The sequence below is a fragment of the Trachemys scripta genome, chromosome 9 (assembly GCF_013100865.1).
Source record: "Trachemys scripta elegans isolate TJP31775 chromosome 9, CAS_Tse_1.0, whole genome shotgun sequence".
Taxonomy (NCBI): domain Eukaryota; kingdom Metazoa; phylum Chordata; order Testudines; family Emydidae; genus Trachemys; species Trachemys scripta.
In genome coordinates, this window is record NC_048306.1 from 85,374,887 (window position 1) to 85,391,902 (window position 17,016).

The following is a 17,016-nucleotide window of genomic DNA, read 5'->3' on the forward strand; positions in this document are numbered from 1 at the left end:
GTGTCCTTATTCTTGCTTCTCACAAATCATTTCTGCTTACCTGCCAGATACAGCCACGAGCAGTACAATTTTCTTGTGATGCACCTGAGTCAGGATAACAGTTAAATTTTTCATTGTCTTCAACAATGAGGACCGAAGACCAGTCCACTGAGTATGGTTTCCCTAGTCCAAGCTGAAGCCCAGTAATATGCAGCAGCTTTTGAAAGGAAACAAAAGACAACAAGAAATCTACCTGAGGCCATTACATTTTTCAGCTCTCACACTACTTATTAAATAGGGTTTTCTTTTTGTCTTCTTCCCCTAATTCAAATATGAAACAATTATCTGTGACTTATTTTAATATGACACAGATTTTGAATTCCAATCTATGGGCTTCCCAGGGACCCTGTAAAGATCAGTATCCTGCTCTTTCTTTTTAAAAGCTTGGAGTCCATTCTGATTTCACCTGTGCACAGGAATTCCTGCTTTCCCATCCAAGGAATGATAGCACAGCTAAATACGATAGGTTTTTTTTTTTTGTATGTTTCAGGCGCAAGGCAGAAAGGCCTCAGACTTAATAAAGGATACAGTTTTGTAGAAAGCCTTGGGAAGAGGCTGGGGGTGGGGATAAGCTTGCATTTTTCCATCAGAAGAGTGGCAACCCTAAAAGCAGCTACAGGAGTTATGTTTATATTTGAAAGGCAGTCCAGAGGAATGTGTCTTGAAGGCCACCATGATCATCAGGATTTGTTTCAACTGCATTTAGGAGTGCTTGACTCAATTATTATTTATAGTTAATACTGACTTCTTCCCCAGGGGAGATTTTTTATTTCTGGGAAATCTTTTTATTATTTTATGAGACAATAAGAAATGTGTTGGATATTTCACAAAACATGCAGAGTCAAATCATGGCCCACTGGGAGTTTTGCCAATGGCTCCAGTGGAGCCAAGATTTAACCCATAGAGGTAGGGTCTTTGCCCTGAACTGCATATAGCCTATATTTGACAAAACACAACAAAAAAGTTAAATAATTATACAGGGGCAGGGGAAGGGAGGAGGAAGGAAATGGGTGGCAAGAACAGAATCATCTAGCTTCTCAGTAAGTACTTGTTGGAGATACTATATTCCCTCTCAGTTCTCTTAGGGCTTAAATAAGCTTTTAGGAGGGTTGGGGGGAAAAAATCAAGCACTCAGAGTTAGGAATTTCCAAAGATTAAGGTTTTTACTGCAGCAATAACTTAGCCACACTGCACATACGCTCTGCTATATTTTCTTTTCTTTTTGATCTTGTCAAATTGAAACCGTTTGATTACATTTTGTGTTATTTACTAAACATCATACAACAATTCCAGGTTGTTTGATTTCTCAATGCAATCATTTCTAGTGGTACGTTTTTGTATTTATTAAAAAATATAGGACTTAATATTGCAACTAAAATCTGATTCAATGCCAAGTTTAAGGAAGAAAGGTTACATTATTCAACAGATGTCTTAATACCCTTGAATTAGCTGCTTACCTTTTTCGTAGGAGTATAGTTGAAATTATGGAGAGATGGAACTGTCACACCATTTTGTTTTACTGTAACAGCTAAAGGTGCTTCGGCAACTCCCAAGATTTTAATTTCATCAAATTTTAAATTGTTTGGGTCAGTGTATCCATTGTGCACAACCTTAATATCTAAAACATGCTGAAAAGACAACAAAATATATTAGATTCATATTATCCCAACTTGCCATCAAATTGATGTGATAGTGTCTTAGGCCTGCTCCACACTAACCCCCCACTTCGAACTAAGGTACGCAAATTCAGCTACGTATTCGAAGTACCTTAGTTCGAATTTACCGCGGGTCCAGACACGGCAGGCAGGCTCCCTCGTCGATGTCACGTACTCCTCTCGCCGAGCTGGAGTACCGGCGTCGACGGCGAGCACTTCCGGGATCGATCCCAGAAGATCGATTGCTTACCGCCGGACCCGGAGTGTAGACCTACCCTTATAGTATGATCATTTATCCCTGATTATCAGACTAAAAATCATGTGGTTCCTTCTTTCCAGACACACTTACGTGTTTCTTATGTTGGATGGCTATGCAACAGGTACCTGTATATAATACCCATATGCATCAAAATGTAGCTTCTCCAGGTAGGACTGCATGTTAAGGGGGACAACAGAAGGAGTGTTTTCCTCTTCCCTTCTGTACATGCACAGAGGTCAGCCACAACTGCAGTCCTTCCTTGCTAGGGATCCCTATTGAAAAACCAACCCCAAAGAAGCGTGGAAGCAGCAGGGTCTTGGGCTCTCCTTTCCTCCTCACCCACCAGATGAGAAAGGAACACTTGGTCCACCCTTGTGAGAGGTGGAGCAGTAAATGCATTCTCTGCTGCACGTGCAGAGCACCAAGAGGCATTGCACAATAATGCCTGCTGCTCCAGCTGGGTCAGATTGCACGCACGCTACTAAGGAGACTACAGTAGAGCTAGAGGTTCAATTTCTAGCTTGGGTAGACATATCCACTCTGCCTCTGATGGCGCTAGTGTGTTAAAAGGTAGCAGCATAGTTGCTGCTGCTACTGCATGGGCAGCAGGACAGGTTAGCTACCCAAGTACAGTCCCGTATGAAACCTAGGTATGTACTCGGGGCAGCTAGCCCCTCCCGTACCCCGGGCAGCTGCAGCTAATACAGCTATTTAAAGTGTATTAACATCATCAGAGCTAGTACAGAAGTGTCTACCCGAGCTGGAAATTACTCCTCCAGCTCCAGTATACACATGCCTTTAGTACAGTCTGTAATAACAGGTAAAATGCAGACCCAAAGGTGAGAGAAGGCATGGAAAGTCAGTAACCTCATGTTCTTGATTAATTTCAGTGTAACTGTAGATCTGTTTACTTCTTTTTTGTTTTCTTCCAAGGAGGAAGAATGACCCAGTTAGCCTGGTTAGCCTGGGATCTGAGAGATCTAGGTTCATTTCCTGCTCTGCCACAGACATCTGTATGTAAATAGCTCATTCACTTTTCATGCAATCATTAATCAGGCAAAATTCTTGTTGAAATTGTGGGCCAAATCCTGGGCTCCTCTGTGCAATTACAGCCCTGCATTAGGTGACAAAGAACTCCCTTGTCTCATAGGGAGTGTGTTCAGATCACTATCCCTGTGTTCCAGGGCTGTTCAGCCCTCCAAACCAGTGTGGAGGGGGTCTGAACCATGTACCTACACATCCCCTCCCCACCACATATGGGTTGAATTGTGCCTCAGATGATGCTAGAAAGGAGTCATCTCTGTACTCTGGAAGTGCAGGGTTAGCAATTTTGTCTGGTCCTTCAGGTTATGGTGAGGGAAGATTCCATAAGTCGTTTCCTTCCCTACCCCCCCCCCCACACCCCTGTATTATGAACTACCACAGCAGACAGCAGCAAACAATAAAAACTGGTATATGAATATAGGGGTACCTGAAACCACCTAGAACTTTTTTTTTTTAAATGTGACTATATTTCAGGTTGGATGAGTTCCTTTATAATACATGTTGTTTTTCTCTATACCACAGGGAATTTATAGATATGTGTGTGTTTAATGGCATGTTGCTTTTAAAAATATGCATGAGATGACGAGCTATAATGTACTCATTTAAATAGATTGGTAAAATGACAGCGAAAGTGCAGCTGACAAAATGATACTATTAGCCTCATGTTACTTTGATTTCTGCATATGTAAATGTTTAAGTTTTACAAATACATTTTATGAAATATAGTTTCACTATCAAACAGAGTATTTAAAATATCTTCACAATACACCTCTACCTCGATATAACACTGTCCTCAGCAGCCAAAAAAATCGGTGAAACCGCGTTATATCGAACTTGCTTTGATCCGCGGAGTGCGAAGCCTCGCCCCCCCGGAGGCACTGCTTTACCACGTTATATCCGAATTTGTGTTACATCAGGTCGCGTTATATCGGGGTAGAGGTGTACTTCTTAAATATGTATTTATTACAATTTATTCAAATAAAATATAGCATGTTAAATGCAATTACAGACAATCTCAATACAACAGCTTATCTCACTCCCATTTCTACACAACCACCTCCGGAAACTACAAGTGTTCAGAACTGGGATTTTGATATAGCTCACTGTAGAGTGAGACCAGCTGTGAAATTAGGACCCATGATCTGTGTTTGGATTGTAAACCAATCTTTCTCTTTGAAAGTCTGCGTGTAATCACATCTGCAGTTCTGGTTTGAGCCCACCATTGAATATAAGGTAGAACAGTGGTTCTCAAACTAGGGCAGCCGCTTATGCAGGGAAAGCCCCTGGCAGGCCTGGCTGGTTTGTTTACCTGCCGCGTCTGCAGATTTGGCTGATCGCGGCTCCCACTGGCTGCGGTTCGCTGCTCCAGTCCAATGGGGGCTGCAGGAAGATGCGCAGGCCGAGGGACATGCTGGCCGCCCTTTCTGCAGCCCCCATTGGCCTGGAGCAGCGAACCGCAGCCAGTGGGAGCCGCGATCAGCCAAACCTGCAGGTGTGGCAGGTAAAGAACTGGCCCGGCCTGCCAGGAGCTTTCCCTGAACAAGCGGCGGCCCTAGATTGAGACCCACTGAGGTAGAAGATATAAAGATCTCTGTTATAACACCCAGAATTAAGGAAATTACATCATGTTTACATTTGAGTTTGCTGAACACTAACTAATGAACACCAATCCTAATGTTAGGAACAATTAGGAAACGGATAGATAACGAAACAGTAAATATCATACCACTGTGTAAATCCATAGAATACCCACACCTTGAACACTGCATGGTGATCTGGTTGCCCAGTCTCAAAAAAAGATGTATTAGAACTGGAAAAGGTACAGAGATGGGCAACAAAATGATTAAGGGTGTGGAACAGCTTGCATAAGAGGAGAGATTCAAAAGATCAGGGCTGTTCAACTTGAAAAAGAGATGACTAAAGGTGTGTGGTGGTGGGGAAGGAGGGGAATATGACAGAGGTCTACAAAATCATGAACAGTGTGGAGAAAATCAATAAGGAAGTGTTAATAACCCCTAAACATAACGGAAGAACCAGATGTCACCTGATACCCACCTGACTTGCATTAAATGTTTCTAACAGATAAGCACCCTGTTCATATGCATCTGTAACGAGAAAGCAGTAGATTAAAATGTATCCCACTATAATTTTATTTTGATGAATATTCATGACCATTTTAAAAAAATTATTCTAAATACAATTCTTGTGTTATTGTGTAAAACATGCCACTGTTTCCATAATAAACACACTTAGAACCCTCAATAGAAACATATGTTGTATAAGTGAGAGAAAAAGCTCTAAACGTTTTCTGTTTGTAAAGTCAACATTCAAAATCTTAACAAAAAAAAAAAGTGGTACAAACGTTGAAAAAACCTGGTCTGACTATTTTTAAATATCAGCTGTGTCAAATGAAATTCAATTTGTTTGTTTTAGCCTGTCCCAGGTTACATATGGGTTCATCACTATTAGTAAGACTGTGATTTTGTCGCGGAGGTCGTGTAAGTCACGGAATCCTTGACTTCGGCTTGCAGTGGTCGGGAGCTGTAGGGTCCCCCGCCACCCACTGGGGCAGGAAGCTGTGGAATACCCCTGCCGCCACGGGTGGCAGGGGAACCCCCCAGCTTCTTGCCACTAGGGCAGTGGGAAATCTCCACCTCAGCTCCTGGTGGGTGGCAGCAGAGAACCCCCAAGCTCCCGGCTGCTGTGGCTGCACAGGGTGGCGGGTAGCTCCGGGCTACTGCAGAGCAACCCAAGCGCCTGACCACTGTGGGTGGCGGGGAACCCCGAGCTCCCAGCCCCCAGAGGAGATGCCTAGAGCTGCAGGCAGCAGGGGTACCCTGCAGTCCCCAGCTGCTACAGGCAGCTCCTAGTCCCTGTAGCTGTTCCACTTGAAGTACTGTGAGGATCTGCAGATCCCCATTTTTTCAGGGATATTTTAGTAAAAGTTAGGGACAGGTCCCAGCTTCTGTGAATTTTTCTGTTTTGCCCGTGACCTGTCCGTAACTTTTACTAAAAATGTCTGTGACAAAATCTTATCCTTAATTATTAGCCGTAAAGGCGAGGGCAGACTGAGGCTAGATTAAGTACCTGGGTAGTTCCACTGACTTCAATGGGACTACTCATGTAGTTAAAGTGACGTACATGCTTCTGGTACTTTCCTGGATTAAGGCCTGAAGAGGATTCTTGGATCTGGGCCTGGTGATTGGAGGGGATCACACAAAGCTGTGACTCAATGAGAAACAAAGCAAGTGCTGGGGATAAGGCTATCAGGGGCCAGGGGAAGGGTCTGTCTAAAGGATGGGCACTGAAAGGAAGAATCCATTTGAGGGCCGACAATAAGAAGAATAAAAAGTTGCGGGGAAGACTATCTATTCCATGTTTGAGTCGGGCAAAGTTATGTATTGAAAGCTCCAAATTTCTATCCACCCCATTTGACAGAGGGAAAGAAGTGTAGTACATACAGGGTCAGGGAATTCATATTTGACTGGACTTCAGTCTGAGCTTTTTATTTCTCCCTGTATTTTGTAAAAGACTATTGCATATCAGCTTTAATGTTCTCTTTGGTAAGTCTCACGCTGTGGAGATGGAGACCTCAAATCAAAGGTAAAGCTAACAACTCTCTGAGAATCAGTACATAGGCTCCTGTTTCTCAGTCATCTCCCAAATGTCAGGGGAGGACTGCTCCTAACCCGTCAAACAGAGATTTAAGGGTTTGTGAACCTCCCACAAGGCACGCCAGCAATTCCCCGCCTCCTACTTTATTCACTATCCATTTACACATTACTGTGATGGATAGGAATGTCTCTTTTGAAAACATCAGTGTCTATTTTCTCTGTAAGCCTCAGATTGGGGATCTACACTACCACGCGGTAATGCTGATAACCAGAGCCAGCACAGTTTCCTGATTTCTGAAAAATAGATCACTGAGACATGGTTGAAGTGCACCTTGCCTTGCAAGCTAGTTTAATTTAATTAAGCTATGATTAAACTCTATGAACATAGTAAATAGTTCCAAACCCAAATCACTCAAAGCTTGGCATACTTCAATGCACCTCACAGCACGCTGACAGCACCCCGTGCACTTCTACTGAGATTGTTAAGGATGCCAAAGGAGCTATTGAAAGCTCAGAGGAGACCTATTGTGGATTGTGTGAGATACGCACTTGATATGATGGATATATTTTTAAATTTACTAATGCTAGAAAAATCAATTCAGACTTCTCACTTCATTCTTAACTCACATGGTTATATTTACCATAGATTTTGCAAAATTATGAGGATAAAGCATGATCTCTCTTATTACACATACTAGACTTAATGATATAAGTTATGGTGTGAAAAATCTGAATTCTGAAAGCAATAATGTTATAGAACTTCAGTGAGACAAATCAGTATTATTGTACTGTACTATGGGTTTAACTTGACTTTTTGTTTTTCAAGCACTGTTCTTTAGAGCTTTCCAGCTCTGGGCCCTGATCCTGAAATTTATAGCATACATATCGGAGGGATCCTGTGCTCATATGGAATTCCCTGACTTCAGTGGGGGCTCTGAGTAGGTTCAGCTATTCACACATACATGGTAAATAGGACAGCACTATCAGGATCTTAGAATTTATTTATGACTAAGATCCTGCAAACGCAAGCATAGATACATATATTCACATGTATAGTCCCATTGAATACAACAGTACTATGCATACATGTAAGTGTTTGCAACTTTGTTGTATATGCTGAAATACATGTCTCTACAAGTGTTTGCACATCAAATACTTTATAAAAATGACATTTTATACATTCAAAACTAAAAACTGTAGAAATCAGCAGCACCAAGAAGGAGAAAAAAATTATGCAACTTAGGAAACTTTACTCTTGATGTAAGTAAATCTTCTCACTTCAATTTACTATTAAAACTTACCAATGCTGTTCCCATTATCCCAGTAAAGCTGACCTTGAGCGGACCCATTATCATCTAAAGCAACAGTAAGTCCCATTGAGTTTTGTCGGCTACAAAAAAAAAAAATTGTCAGCAAACACATTACTATTTGTCTATTTCCTCAGAGTCGTAACTATTTAAGCTATATAGGAACATTCTTAGACTAGATTGTCTCTCTCCCTCTGTTTCTCTCATTTTCATCAACCATATGATCAATCGAATTCATCTCATACCTCACCTGCAATCTGTCCTTTAGGCCATTTTAACTGGGTCTTTAATATTCCAAACCACTAAGCAGCTTTCAAAGAGCTCCCATTAAAAATAAAAGAAACCAGTTTTAACTTTTCCTATTAATTTCATAGTACCTGTAAAAGGTATTATTAGCAGGGTCCTGCCATGGGATGATGTAACCTCCGCGGATATGAAGGTTGATATGTTCAAGAGGAGCTGATAGGTTGTGGAACTGTCCCTTGAATGCAATCTGTTCCTCCTATAAATAAAAATAATTGATTTCAACAGAGTTACTTCTAATTCATACTAATGTAAATAAACAAGGAAGGAGATCCTAAATATGTTAATGACTTTTTGCCACAGAAATATTGATTTAAATGTGTAAACAGGGCTGTCGTTTTCACGTTCTTCAAAATATGGAATAAAATTTTGAAAATTGTAGACTTTGGGTGCAACAAAGTGGAGCACAGATCAAGGAGCTAAACCACAAAGTAATTATAATTTTGGTGCCTTTTTTGCTGCCTACTTCTCTCTTCAGCTTCTTTCTTCCCAGGCTTTCCCCTGCCTTTGCAGAAGGCAGATGCAGCTAAAGCTGCCCCACTTCTGCTCTCTTGCCAAAGACCTCAGATAGAATATTTCAGGGATTAAAAATCAACCGAAGTGTTTTGGGGCTAAAGACGTTTGAGAATGTAACATGTTTGTGACTTTCAAACACCTGACCTTTTAGCTCACTCATAAGTAGGTGCTAGGTGAAAATTTTGTAACAAAGTTAAAGTTACACTAAGCTAACACATTATATTAGTGTGAACTTATTGGCCAGGTTTGCAAACCCGGGCGAATAGTTTGGAAGAATCTGAGAGAAAATTCAGGTCAGACCAGAGCTTTCCTAACTCTGCACACAAGTGCCTTTATCTCTCTATGGGGGAACCTGGTGGCTTGTAATCCCCATCCCTATCTTGACATCTTCAGGGGCAGCTTGGCAGTGATAAGTACCCTCAATTCCTATTGATGCTTGGTGGCTCACTGGATTGGATCCAAGGTCTAGAGCTTCATTTCCAAAATGATGTCATTTCCCAACAAAACCTTGGTTTTAAAAGCCTCCATATCCTATCTCAACCACCTTCTCAATATCTATTCCCCTTCCTACTCCTCTTCAACTATCAGTGGCCTCCCCTCTATCATTCCACACCATCTCACAACTATGTGCTACTATAATTGTGCTGCTGCTGTTAAGGTCTATATCTCTTGCCAACTTTCACAGCCTTCATACACCTCTCTTTGTCATTGACTAGAGGTTTTTCTTCCATTTAATTCTATCACCTTCTTGTATTACTTAAGTCTATAAAAAACACTTGGGGATGTAGTTTGCATGAAAAATATGAACAAAGTATAGTGTAAAGTTGTATTTAAACACATCAAGTGAGGAATTCCACCACCACCTTTGGCAGATTATTCTGCTAATAGTTTTTACTATTAGTTAGATGGTCAATAGAAAACATTTATGTTACTTACTGTGTAATAATCATACCAGCGTGCATTGGGTATATAAGCCAACACGGATGTAGCATTCTGGAATTGAAACACATACATGTTATCTTCTTTAAAGCAAAAAAAAATAAAAAAATAAAAAAATAAAAAAAGTATATCTAAACGTACTCTTATATATAATTAAATATCTAAATTCTTACCTCCAGTACAGGGCTAATGAGCAGTGCAGGTCCCCACAGAAATTGTTTGTATACATCCCATGTTTCTTTGTCTTCCACAAACCTTAAAGCAGTAAAATCATTACCACATATATGATAGCAATCTTTTCAAAAGAGTTTCCTTCTTAAAGCACACTGGGTGATTAAAAATTTCATCTTTCCCCACCACACACATCCCAACCTTATTTATGTTTCTTCTTTTAATAACTCAGATTATTAAAACTAGACCAATTTTAAACATCTAATTTACTTTTCCTCATTCATGTAATCAATTCATGTATGCCAAGGGCTTACAGAGATTCTCAGATGAAAATTATAGAAGTGTAAGGTACACATTATAGAAGTGTAAGGTATCACTATTCATATATGTTGTAGTTTAGATCATGAAACTAAAAAGGTCTGTTTCTAGTCACTTTCATTTTTAGATCCTTATTCATTAACACAATAATAGTAATATTATCTAAGGGCCAGACTGAGAATCTCTTCCTCACGTTGTTGGATAGCTGCTTACATAATTTGCCCCGAGTTACTCAAGTGAGTTAGTCTAGCCCTAATATTTTTAAACCTTTACAAAGTCAGGATGCAGTCTGATTTTGACAATAAGATTTAGGTCAGTTCTTATTGTATTCAGTCTAGTTTACCATCTCTAAAGGACACCAATGAAAACATTCATTTATCTTGAGGTCAAAGAAACAGTAAGAACCAAGTATCTACAAATGCTGAAGCAACCCAGCTAAATCTATTACTAAACTTGGAAATTATTCCTATAATGTATTTATTTTTAATGCTGGGATTGGAAGGTTGGTAACAGGAGAAACAGTGACTCAATTTTCTCATTGTGATTATTCCACAGAACTATAATAAAGTGTTTGACAGAAATTAAGCTGAAGCAAGAGAATGGATAACTTCACTAATCTATTCTGATAGATGCTGAAAATCCAATATTAAGGAGAGAGTATATTACTGTCAGTTAAGGCTGAAAGCTACAAAATGATCAATCTCCTTATTTTTCCCCACCCTCCAAAAATCAAAATGTACTCACATCTGAAAACTCAAGGGAAGTCCTATACTTTAAACATAATTACACTGCAATAATTACATAATTCATGTCTCTCTGTCCATAATTGCTACGTTTATGAATCCAGAAAAAATATTTTGCGGTATTTTGAGCTGGATTGCACCTTTTAGAGCAGAGCAGCACCATCCCCAGTGCAATATCCAGAAGATACAGTGCCTCAGGAAGGAGATCCTGGAGCTGAATAGTTAAGTCAATCACCATTTACTTCAATGTAAAGGTTTTTTGGTCACACAATTCATACGGATTATGGTTAATAAAGGGTAAAAGAATGATTGATAAATGGTAAATAAATTGTTATAGATATATACAGAGTCCAACAGGTCAATAGGTTGTTTATAATCATCATTAACACCTTCTATTGATGTGCATATAACAAATGATAAGATATAGAACTCATATCTGTATCATATCATAACATCTATTAACCCTTTATAAACCATTGATAATTTACAATATAAAATGTGATCTTTGTTTTTAACTTTTCTCTATTGTGTTTTCAGAACAAATGCAACAAGAAAAATACAAAACGGAGGTATCCAAAATCACTAACCATTTTGAGACATTTTGGACTACATGTGTCCACCCTCTAAAGCAGACAGAACTCCCATCTACTCAGTAAAGACTGATCCCTAAAACTGGGACACATATTACACAGAGACATAAATGTAGAGTTTTGCATAGAGCCAAATAATGGGTTCTTGCCTGCCTCACGGAGCTAGGATTTGAATTAAGACAGAGTCCATGAGAAGGAAAAGAACGGGAAAACTATTAAAAGTAGTAGGAGATATGTAGACGAGGACTCCATCAGTAGCAGAATTATAGTAGCACCTAGTTGTGAGATGGTATGAAGAGAGAGAGAGAGAGGAAAATTACTACAGATGACAAGGAGTAGGAAGAGGAATAGATAACGGTCAATGAGATACACTAAAGTCCAGGGAGGGTTGTGAAAACAAGAAATGGACCCAATCCTATGAGTTGCTGACACCTTCAATAGGAACTGAGAGGGAACTTAGTACCTTCAAGCTACCCCTGTAGATGTGGGGTTACATGACACCAGGTTGCCCTCTAGAAAATAAAATTGGGAACCAAATATCCCTACATACTAGAATAAACATTCTTATAAAAAAAAAGCTGAAGAGTACAGTTTGAGCTAATTTCAGGAAAACTCATGAGTTTAAGTTAAAAAACAAATTATTGTCAAACTGATGAAACATTTCATACTTACTCATGGAGGACAGGACGCACTACAGTGCTACCATGAACGTGAGCTTCATACATTAAAGTGTAGAGATAAGGTAACAGTGTGTATCTTGTATTGAGTACATCTCTGGAAATATTTTCAAATTGTTTATCAAAGGAAACAGGATCTTGCCTCTAAAAATCGAAAGAAACTGTTACTCCAATTGCAGAATCTCTCTCATACCCCTTTTCACCTTTCTTCCTTGATTGTAATTATTAATTTATTTAATTTTATAAGCACATTATGGACCTGATCCTCTAAGGTACATTAGCATTTCCTGAAAATCCTAAATAACGCATTCTTGACTACCTGATTTGCACATGCAAGTTCCTTTTTACACATGTATATGCATTTGGGGGGCATACACTTTTCAGCTGCCAGTTGGAAAGTTTGGCCCTAGATGATGGAAGTGATTGCAGTGACCTTCACAAGGGAGTGAGAGGAACTGATTCTTTATTTCAGGGTAGCAGCCGTGTTAGTCTGTATCCTCAAAAAGAACAGGAGTACTTGTGGCACCTTAGAGACTAACAAATTTATTAGAGCATAAACTTTCGTGGGCTACAACCCACTTCATCGGATGCATATGCTCTAATAGGTTTGTTAGTCTCTAAGGTGCCACAAGTACTCCTGTTCTTTTTGATTCTTTATTGAATTTATTACATTTAAATTACAATTATTATAACCTCTGGTTATATCTATATTGATTCATATCCAGCTTTTGCATCAAAACCACAATTATTAATAAAAGCATCTTTTCACAGCCACTTACAAGGATATTGGTAGTATTTTATTGTTTTAGAACCTGAGAGAATTGCTATATTTTTGATTCTGTGAATATTTCCATTGACAACTCTCTTTTTGGAGGGAGCTGTAAATTAATTATTATTAACTGGCCACCAACTTGAAATTTGGTTGAAAAGTTCTCTGCCAAAGAGTAATATTAAATGATTTTTCAACAGCCTTACCTTTTGCAGATATTTCCCTGACTTAAGCCTACCATTTTTTTTTATTTGAAGTAATAAAATAGTTGAGATAATTGGTAATATTTATATATGGACTAATATGCATGTTTCCTATTTTTTTATATTATACTTTTACTTTAAATTCCATTGGCCTGCTAAACCCAGGGTTGTGAGTTCAATCCTTGAGGGGGCCACTCAGGGATCTGGTGCAAAATCAGTACTTGGTCCTGCTAGTGAAGGCAGGGGGCTGGATTCGATGACCTTTTGGGGTCCCTTCCAGTTCTATGAGATAGGTATATCTCCATATATTTTATTCCTAGCTGAAAAGATCTTTCTGCGACTATGTAATGTAAACTCTTTTTTCTCCCTAAACTGCAGTGCTTTTCACTCCTAAGGACAAAGTGGTATTAAATAACAGTAGATGTCACTGTGGGCTTAAAGGAAGGCTTGAAAAACCTAGTGGGCACATGGGAGGGGTGGGGGGGAGTTTAATACAAACTCCACTGAATGTATGACACATTGTGTTGTACATAATTTATTATCCTTCTTTCCTGCAGGGCAGCACTCAGGACTTTCAAAAAGTAAAAAGAGCACTAATGAGTGATGTCAGGGAGCACTTTCAATCTTTATTAAATGTACTGAACAATACCTTGGCAAATTGGGTAAGAATGGAAGCAACATGATAACCCTGAATCTGCATTTTTAAAGGCTTTAAAAGGCCTATTGAAAGGTGTGCTGCTGCAAGATAAAGCACACTGTTTTTAAAAAGGAGACTTTAATCCATTAGATATATGCCATATAAATAGCTCGACTCTGCTAGACCTGAAGCTCTAACTAGAACATAAGTACTGTTTCTATTTTTTGTTTTCCCACTTATCTTGTTTTACAGCTTTCAACAATACATTCCTTAGCTAATACAGTCTACAGTTAGACAATTATTTTGTTTTTTATTCTTTAATAACAGTAGCGGATGGAGGCAGCATATGCAAAGTAGAATAAATTTGCACACACTCTCTACAATCTTATTAAACTATTCCATTTTCTGATTTGTCCTCTAATTGTGAACTATTAGGGGAGGAGAACATGAAGGTCATTCTTACTGCATTAAGTGTACACTAGAGAGGAAAAAAACAAAACAAAAACTTTACTTGAGCATTGTACGTGCAGATTTTTTTTTAAAAAGGCATGCAAGTAAAAAAATGTCTGAGCTTGCTTCAGTCCTAGAATATGCTGGTTTCATTGTCATAAATTAGGATGCAGGCCCTTTAATGGTGTAAAACCTGCATGGAGGGGGCAGTGATGCCACGCACACAGGGCTCCCACAGATGCAGTAAATTAGAGCATGACTAGGGAGCCAGGATGGGCACATCCACTGTGCAGCACTGCCCAGGCACCACCCAGGGGACCCAGGACAGTTTAAAGCTCTCTTTTCTTGGCAAATGGCCCATGAAAGGTGGCAGTGTAAACACCATATAGCAGTCCTGGGGTTCAATCACTCTATGAGCACAGTAGCCCCAGCTGACACATGAGAGTGCCATTTACATGATTCTGTATCAGTCATAGTGAAACAAGTTTCATGTGTTAAAGTAGGGTGACCAGATGTCCTGATTTTATAGGGACAGTCCCAATATTTGGGGCTTTGTTTTATATAGGCACTTACTACTATTACTCCCCACCCGGTCCCGATTTTTCACACTTGCTATCTATCTGCTCACCCTATGTGTAATTAAGAGTCTGTCTTTCTGTATCCTCACAGCAATGTCTCAGTGTAGCTAACATTAAATAGCAATGTACTGGTTGCCTGCGTCACTATGTTTTGATAGGTCAACACTGGGAGGGAGAAAACGAGAACTAAATTAACTGAGGCACAGAATCTTCCAAGATTAGTTGAAAGCTAGGTCACAAATATTGTGTGTCAGAACCAGTCTGCAAAACATGAATTTCCAAAAGGTTTGTGTTCAAATAGACTTAATTTTTTCTAGTTGAATCTTGATGCAAACCACACCCAAAACAGCTTAATGAATGGTCACAGGAGTTGACAGGAATCAAAAGTGGGACAAGGGGTCATACTGGAGAATAACATGGAATCTGTGATCAAGATTCCAAGGCCAAAAGGGACTACTGTGATCGTGTAGTCTGACATCCTACATAACTCAGGCATTAGGATTTCCTTGTATTAATTCCTCTTTGAACTAGAGCATATATTTTACGGGGGAGGGAGGGGAATCCAATCTTGGTTTAAAAATTGCCTGTGCTAGAGAATCCATCACACCACTTGGTAAGTTGTTCCAATGGGTAAATTACATTCATTCAAGTTTGAATTTGTCAAGCTTCAACTTCCCAGAAAACACAGTTTGAAAATGAAATGCACCGGTGCACAGAATACTAGCATTAGCTAGAATTATTTCTCCTCTGATAAGTGAGTTAATAATGACAACATCATTTAAAAACAAACATTCTTTTCGCTGTGTGCCCTCTCTACTTTGTATCTGTTTTCTTTAGATTGTGAACTCTTCAAGTTTGGGGCTCTTCATATCTTATGTGGGCCCAAGCACATTATTGATGTATAGTAAATAATAAAAATAATCTATGACCCACCTTGGTGCCTATGGTATTATGATTTCTGGAAAATGGGTAAAATGCTCCCAGCTGCATCCAACGGACACACATGTAATACTCTGCATCTTTGAAGAAGCCACAAATGTCTGCTCCAGTCTGAAAGATTAAAAAAGGATAAATTTGAATGCTGTAGATTATTGCACTTCAGTAATGATGTTTTAAATGTATAGTAACAACACTAACTTACATAGGATATTCCAAAAAGGCTGAATTCCATCATACCTGCAAAAAAAGTAAGGTGACTTTATTGATGGCTATTTTCTTTGATAGTCTAATAGCCACCTGCAGCAGCATTCACTTAGCAGAAAGGAATGAAAATAAATAGATTTCTGTAGTTTCTCTAATATAGTGTTCTTCTTCCCCTTGCAGGATATGCTGGCAGCTGGCTCTGCAGGAGCAGATAAAGACAGCTGGGCGGGGAGGGGGAGAGAGAGAATCGCTAACAGGGAAAGGCTAAAAGTAATGGGTGGCCATTTTGTGGGGGGAAAGGGAAGTTGACTTCAGTGGGAGTTGAGAGCATTCAACAACCCCCAGAATCAAGCCCAATGTCTATTTTGTAAGCACAACAATTCTAAAGAGTTGCTTAGCAGCCATCAAGAGAAGGTTAAAAAACAAGCAATTAAAACACGAATGCTGATTGCTAAACTAAGCAGGCTGTATTGCCTACAATTAAATTTCTTCTGATCTAAGCCTAGTAAAAGCAAGTAAAAGACAAACATGTCCAGAAGCAAGTTACTGCATAGGATCAATTGACTGTAAATCCTATTGCTTCCACATACCAATTATAGATTTATAAAGTTGATCCCAAGCTGCGGTGTTATCACCAAGCCAGTGTCCAGCCCATTTTCCACTAGAGGGATATGTTGAACGGGTGACAACAATTCCACGTTCATTAGTGGTGCTCTGTAAAGCACTAACAATGAAAATACAAAGAATAGTAAATTAGACGTGGAAAAAACGGTTCTAGTAAAAAAACCTTACATAAGGTTTCCTTTGAAAATAAAAGTATTTTCTTATATGTTGATATTTAAATTAAAACCATGCAGTTATTGGTATTATTAATAAGTATAAACAACAGATTAAAATAATGTTTTCAGAAGTTATAAGGATTCACCTTTGCCCTGGAATATACTATGGTTCAGACTGATGTACTTGTACAAATTTAAAAACTGAAAATCAAGTGCAAATAAAGCTGAGGTATAGTCAGAAATGTAAATGCCAAAAGAGAGGATGCTAGAATATGGAATTTC

The 17,016-nt window shown here is 39.2% G+C and overlaps 1 protein-coding gene across 1 annotated transcript in view; it reads right to left on the bottom strand.

Annotated features, from left to right (window-relative positions):
* The window catches only part of SI (sucrase-isomaltase), a 155,917-nt gene that overhangs the window by 36,114 nt on the left and 102,787 nt on the right, over positions 1 to 17,016 (bottom strand). Inside the window, exons 38-48 of the mRNA XM_034781458.1 lie at positions 16,546 to 16,679; positions 15,954 to 15,988; positions 15,746 to 15,862; positions 12,171 to 12,319; positions 9,850 to 9,931; positions 9,674 to 9,730; positions 8,296 to 8,420; positions 7,913 to 8,001; positions 5,053 to 5,102; positions 1,497 to 1,667; positions 41 to 196 (exon numbers count right to left, since the gene is read on the bottom strand). Of these exons, the coding sequence (XP_034637349.1) occupies positions 41 to 196; positions 1,497 to 1,667; positions 5,053 to 5,102; positions 7,913 to 8,001; positions 8,296 to 8,420; positions 9,674 to 9,730; positions 9,850 to 9,931; positions 12,171 to 12,319; positions 15,746 to 15,862; positions 15,954 to 15,988; positions 16,546 to 16,679 (1,165 nt within the window). The remainder of the gene's footprint in view (positions 1 to 40; positions 197 to 1,496; positions 1,668 to 5,052; positions 5,103 to 7,912; positions 8,002 to 8,295; positions 8,421 to 9,673; positions 9,731 to 9,849; positions 9,932 to 12,170; positions 12,320 to 15,745; positions 15,863 to 15,953; positions 15,989 to 16,545; positions 16,680 to 17,016) is intronic.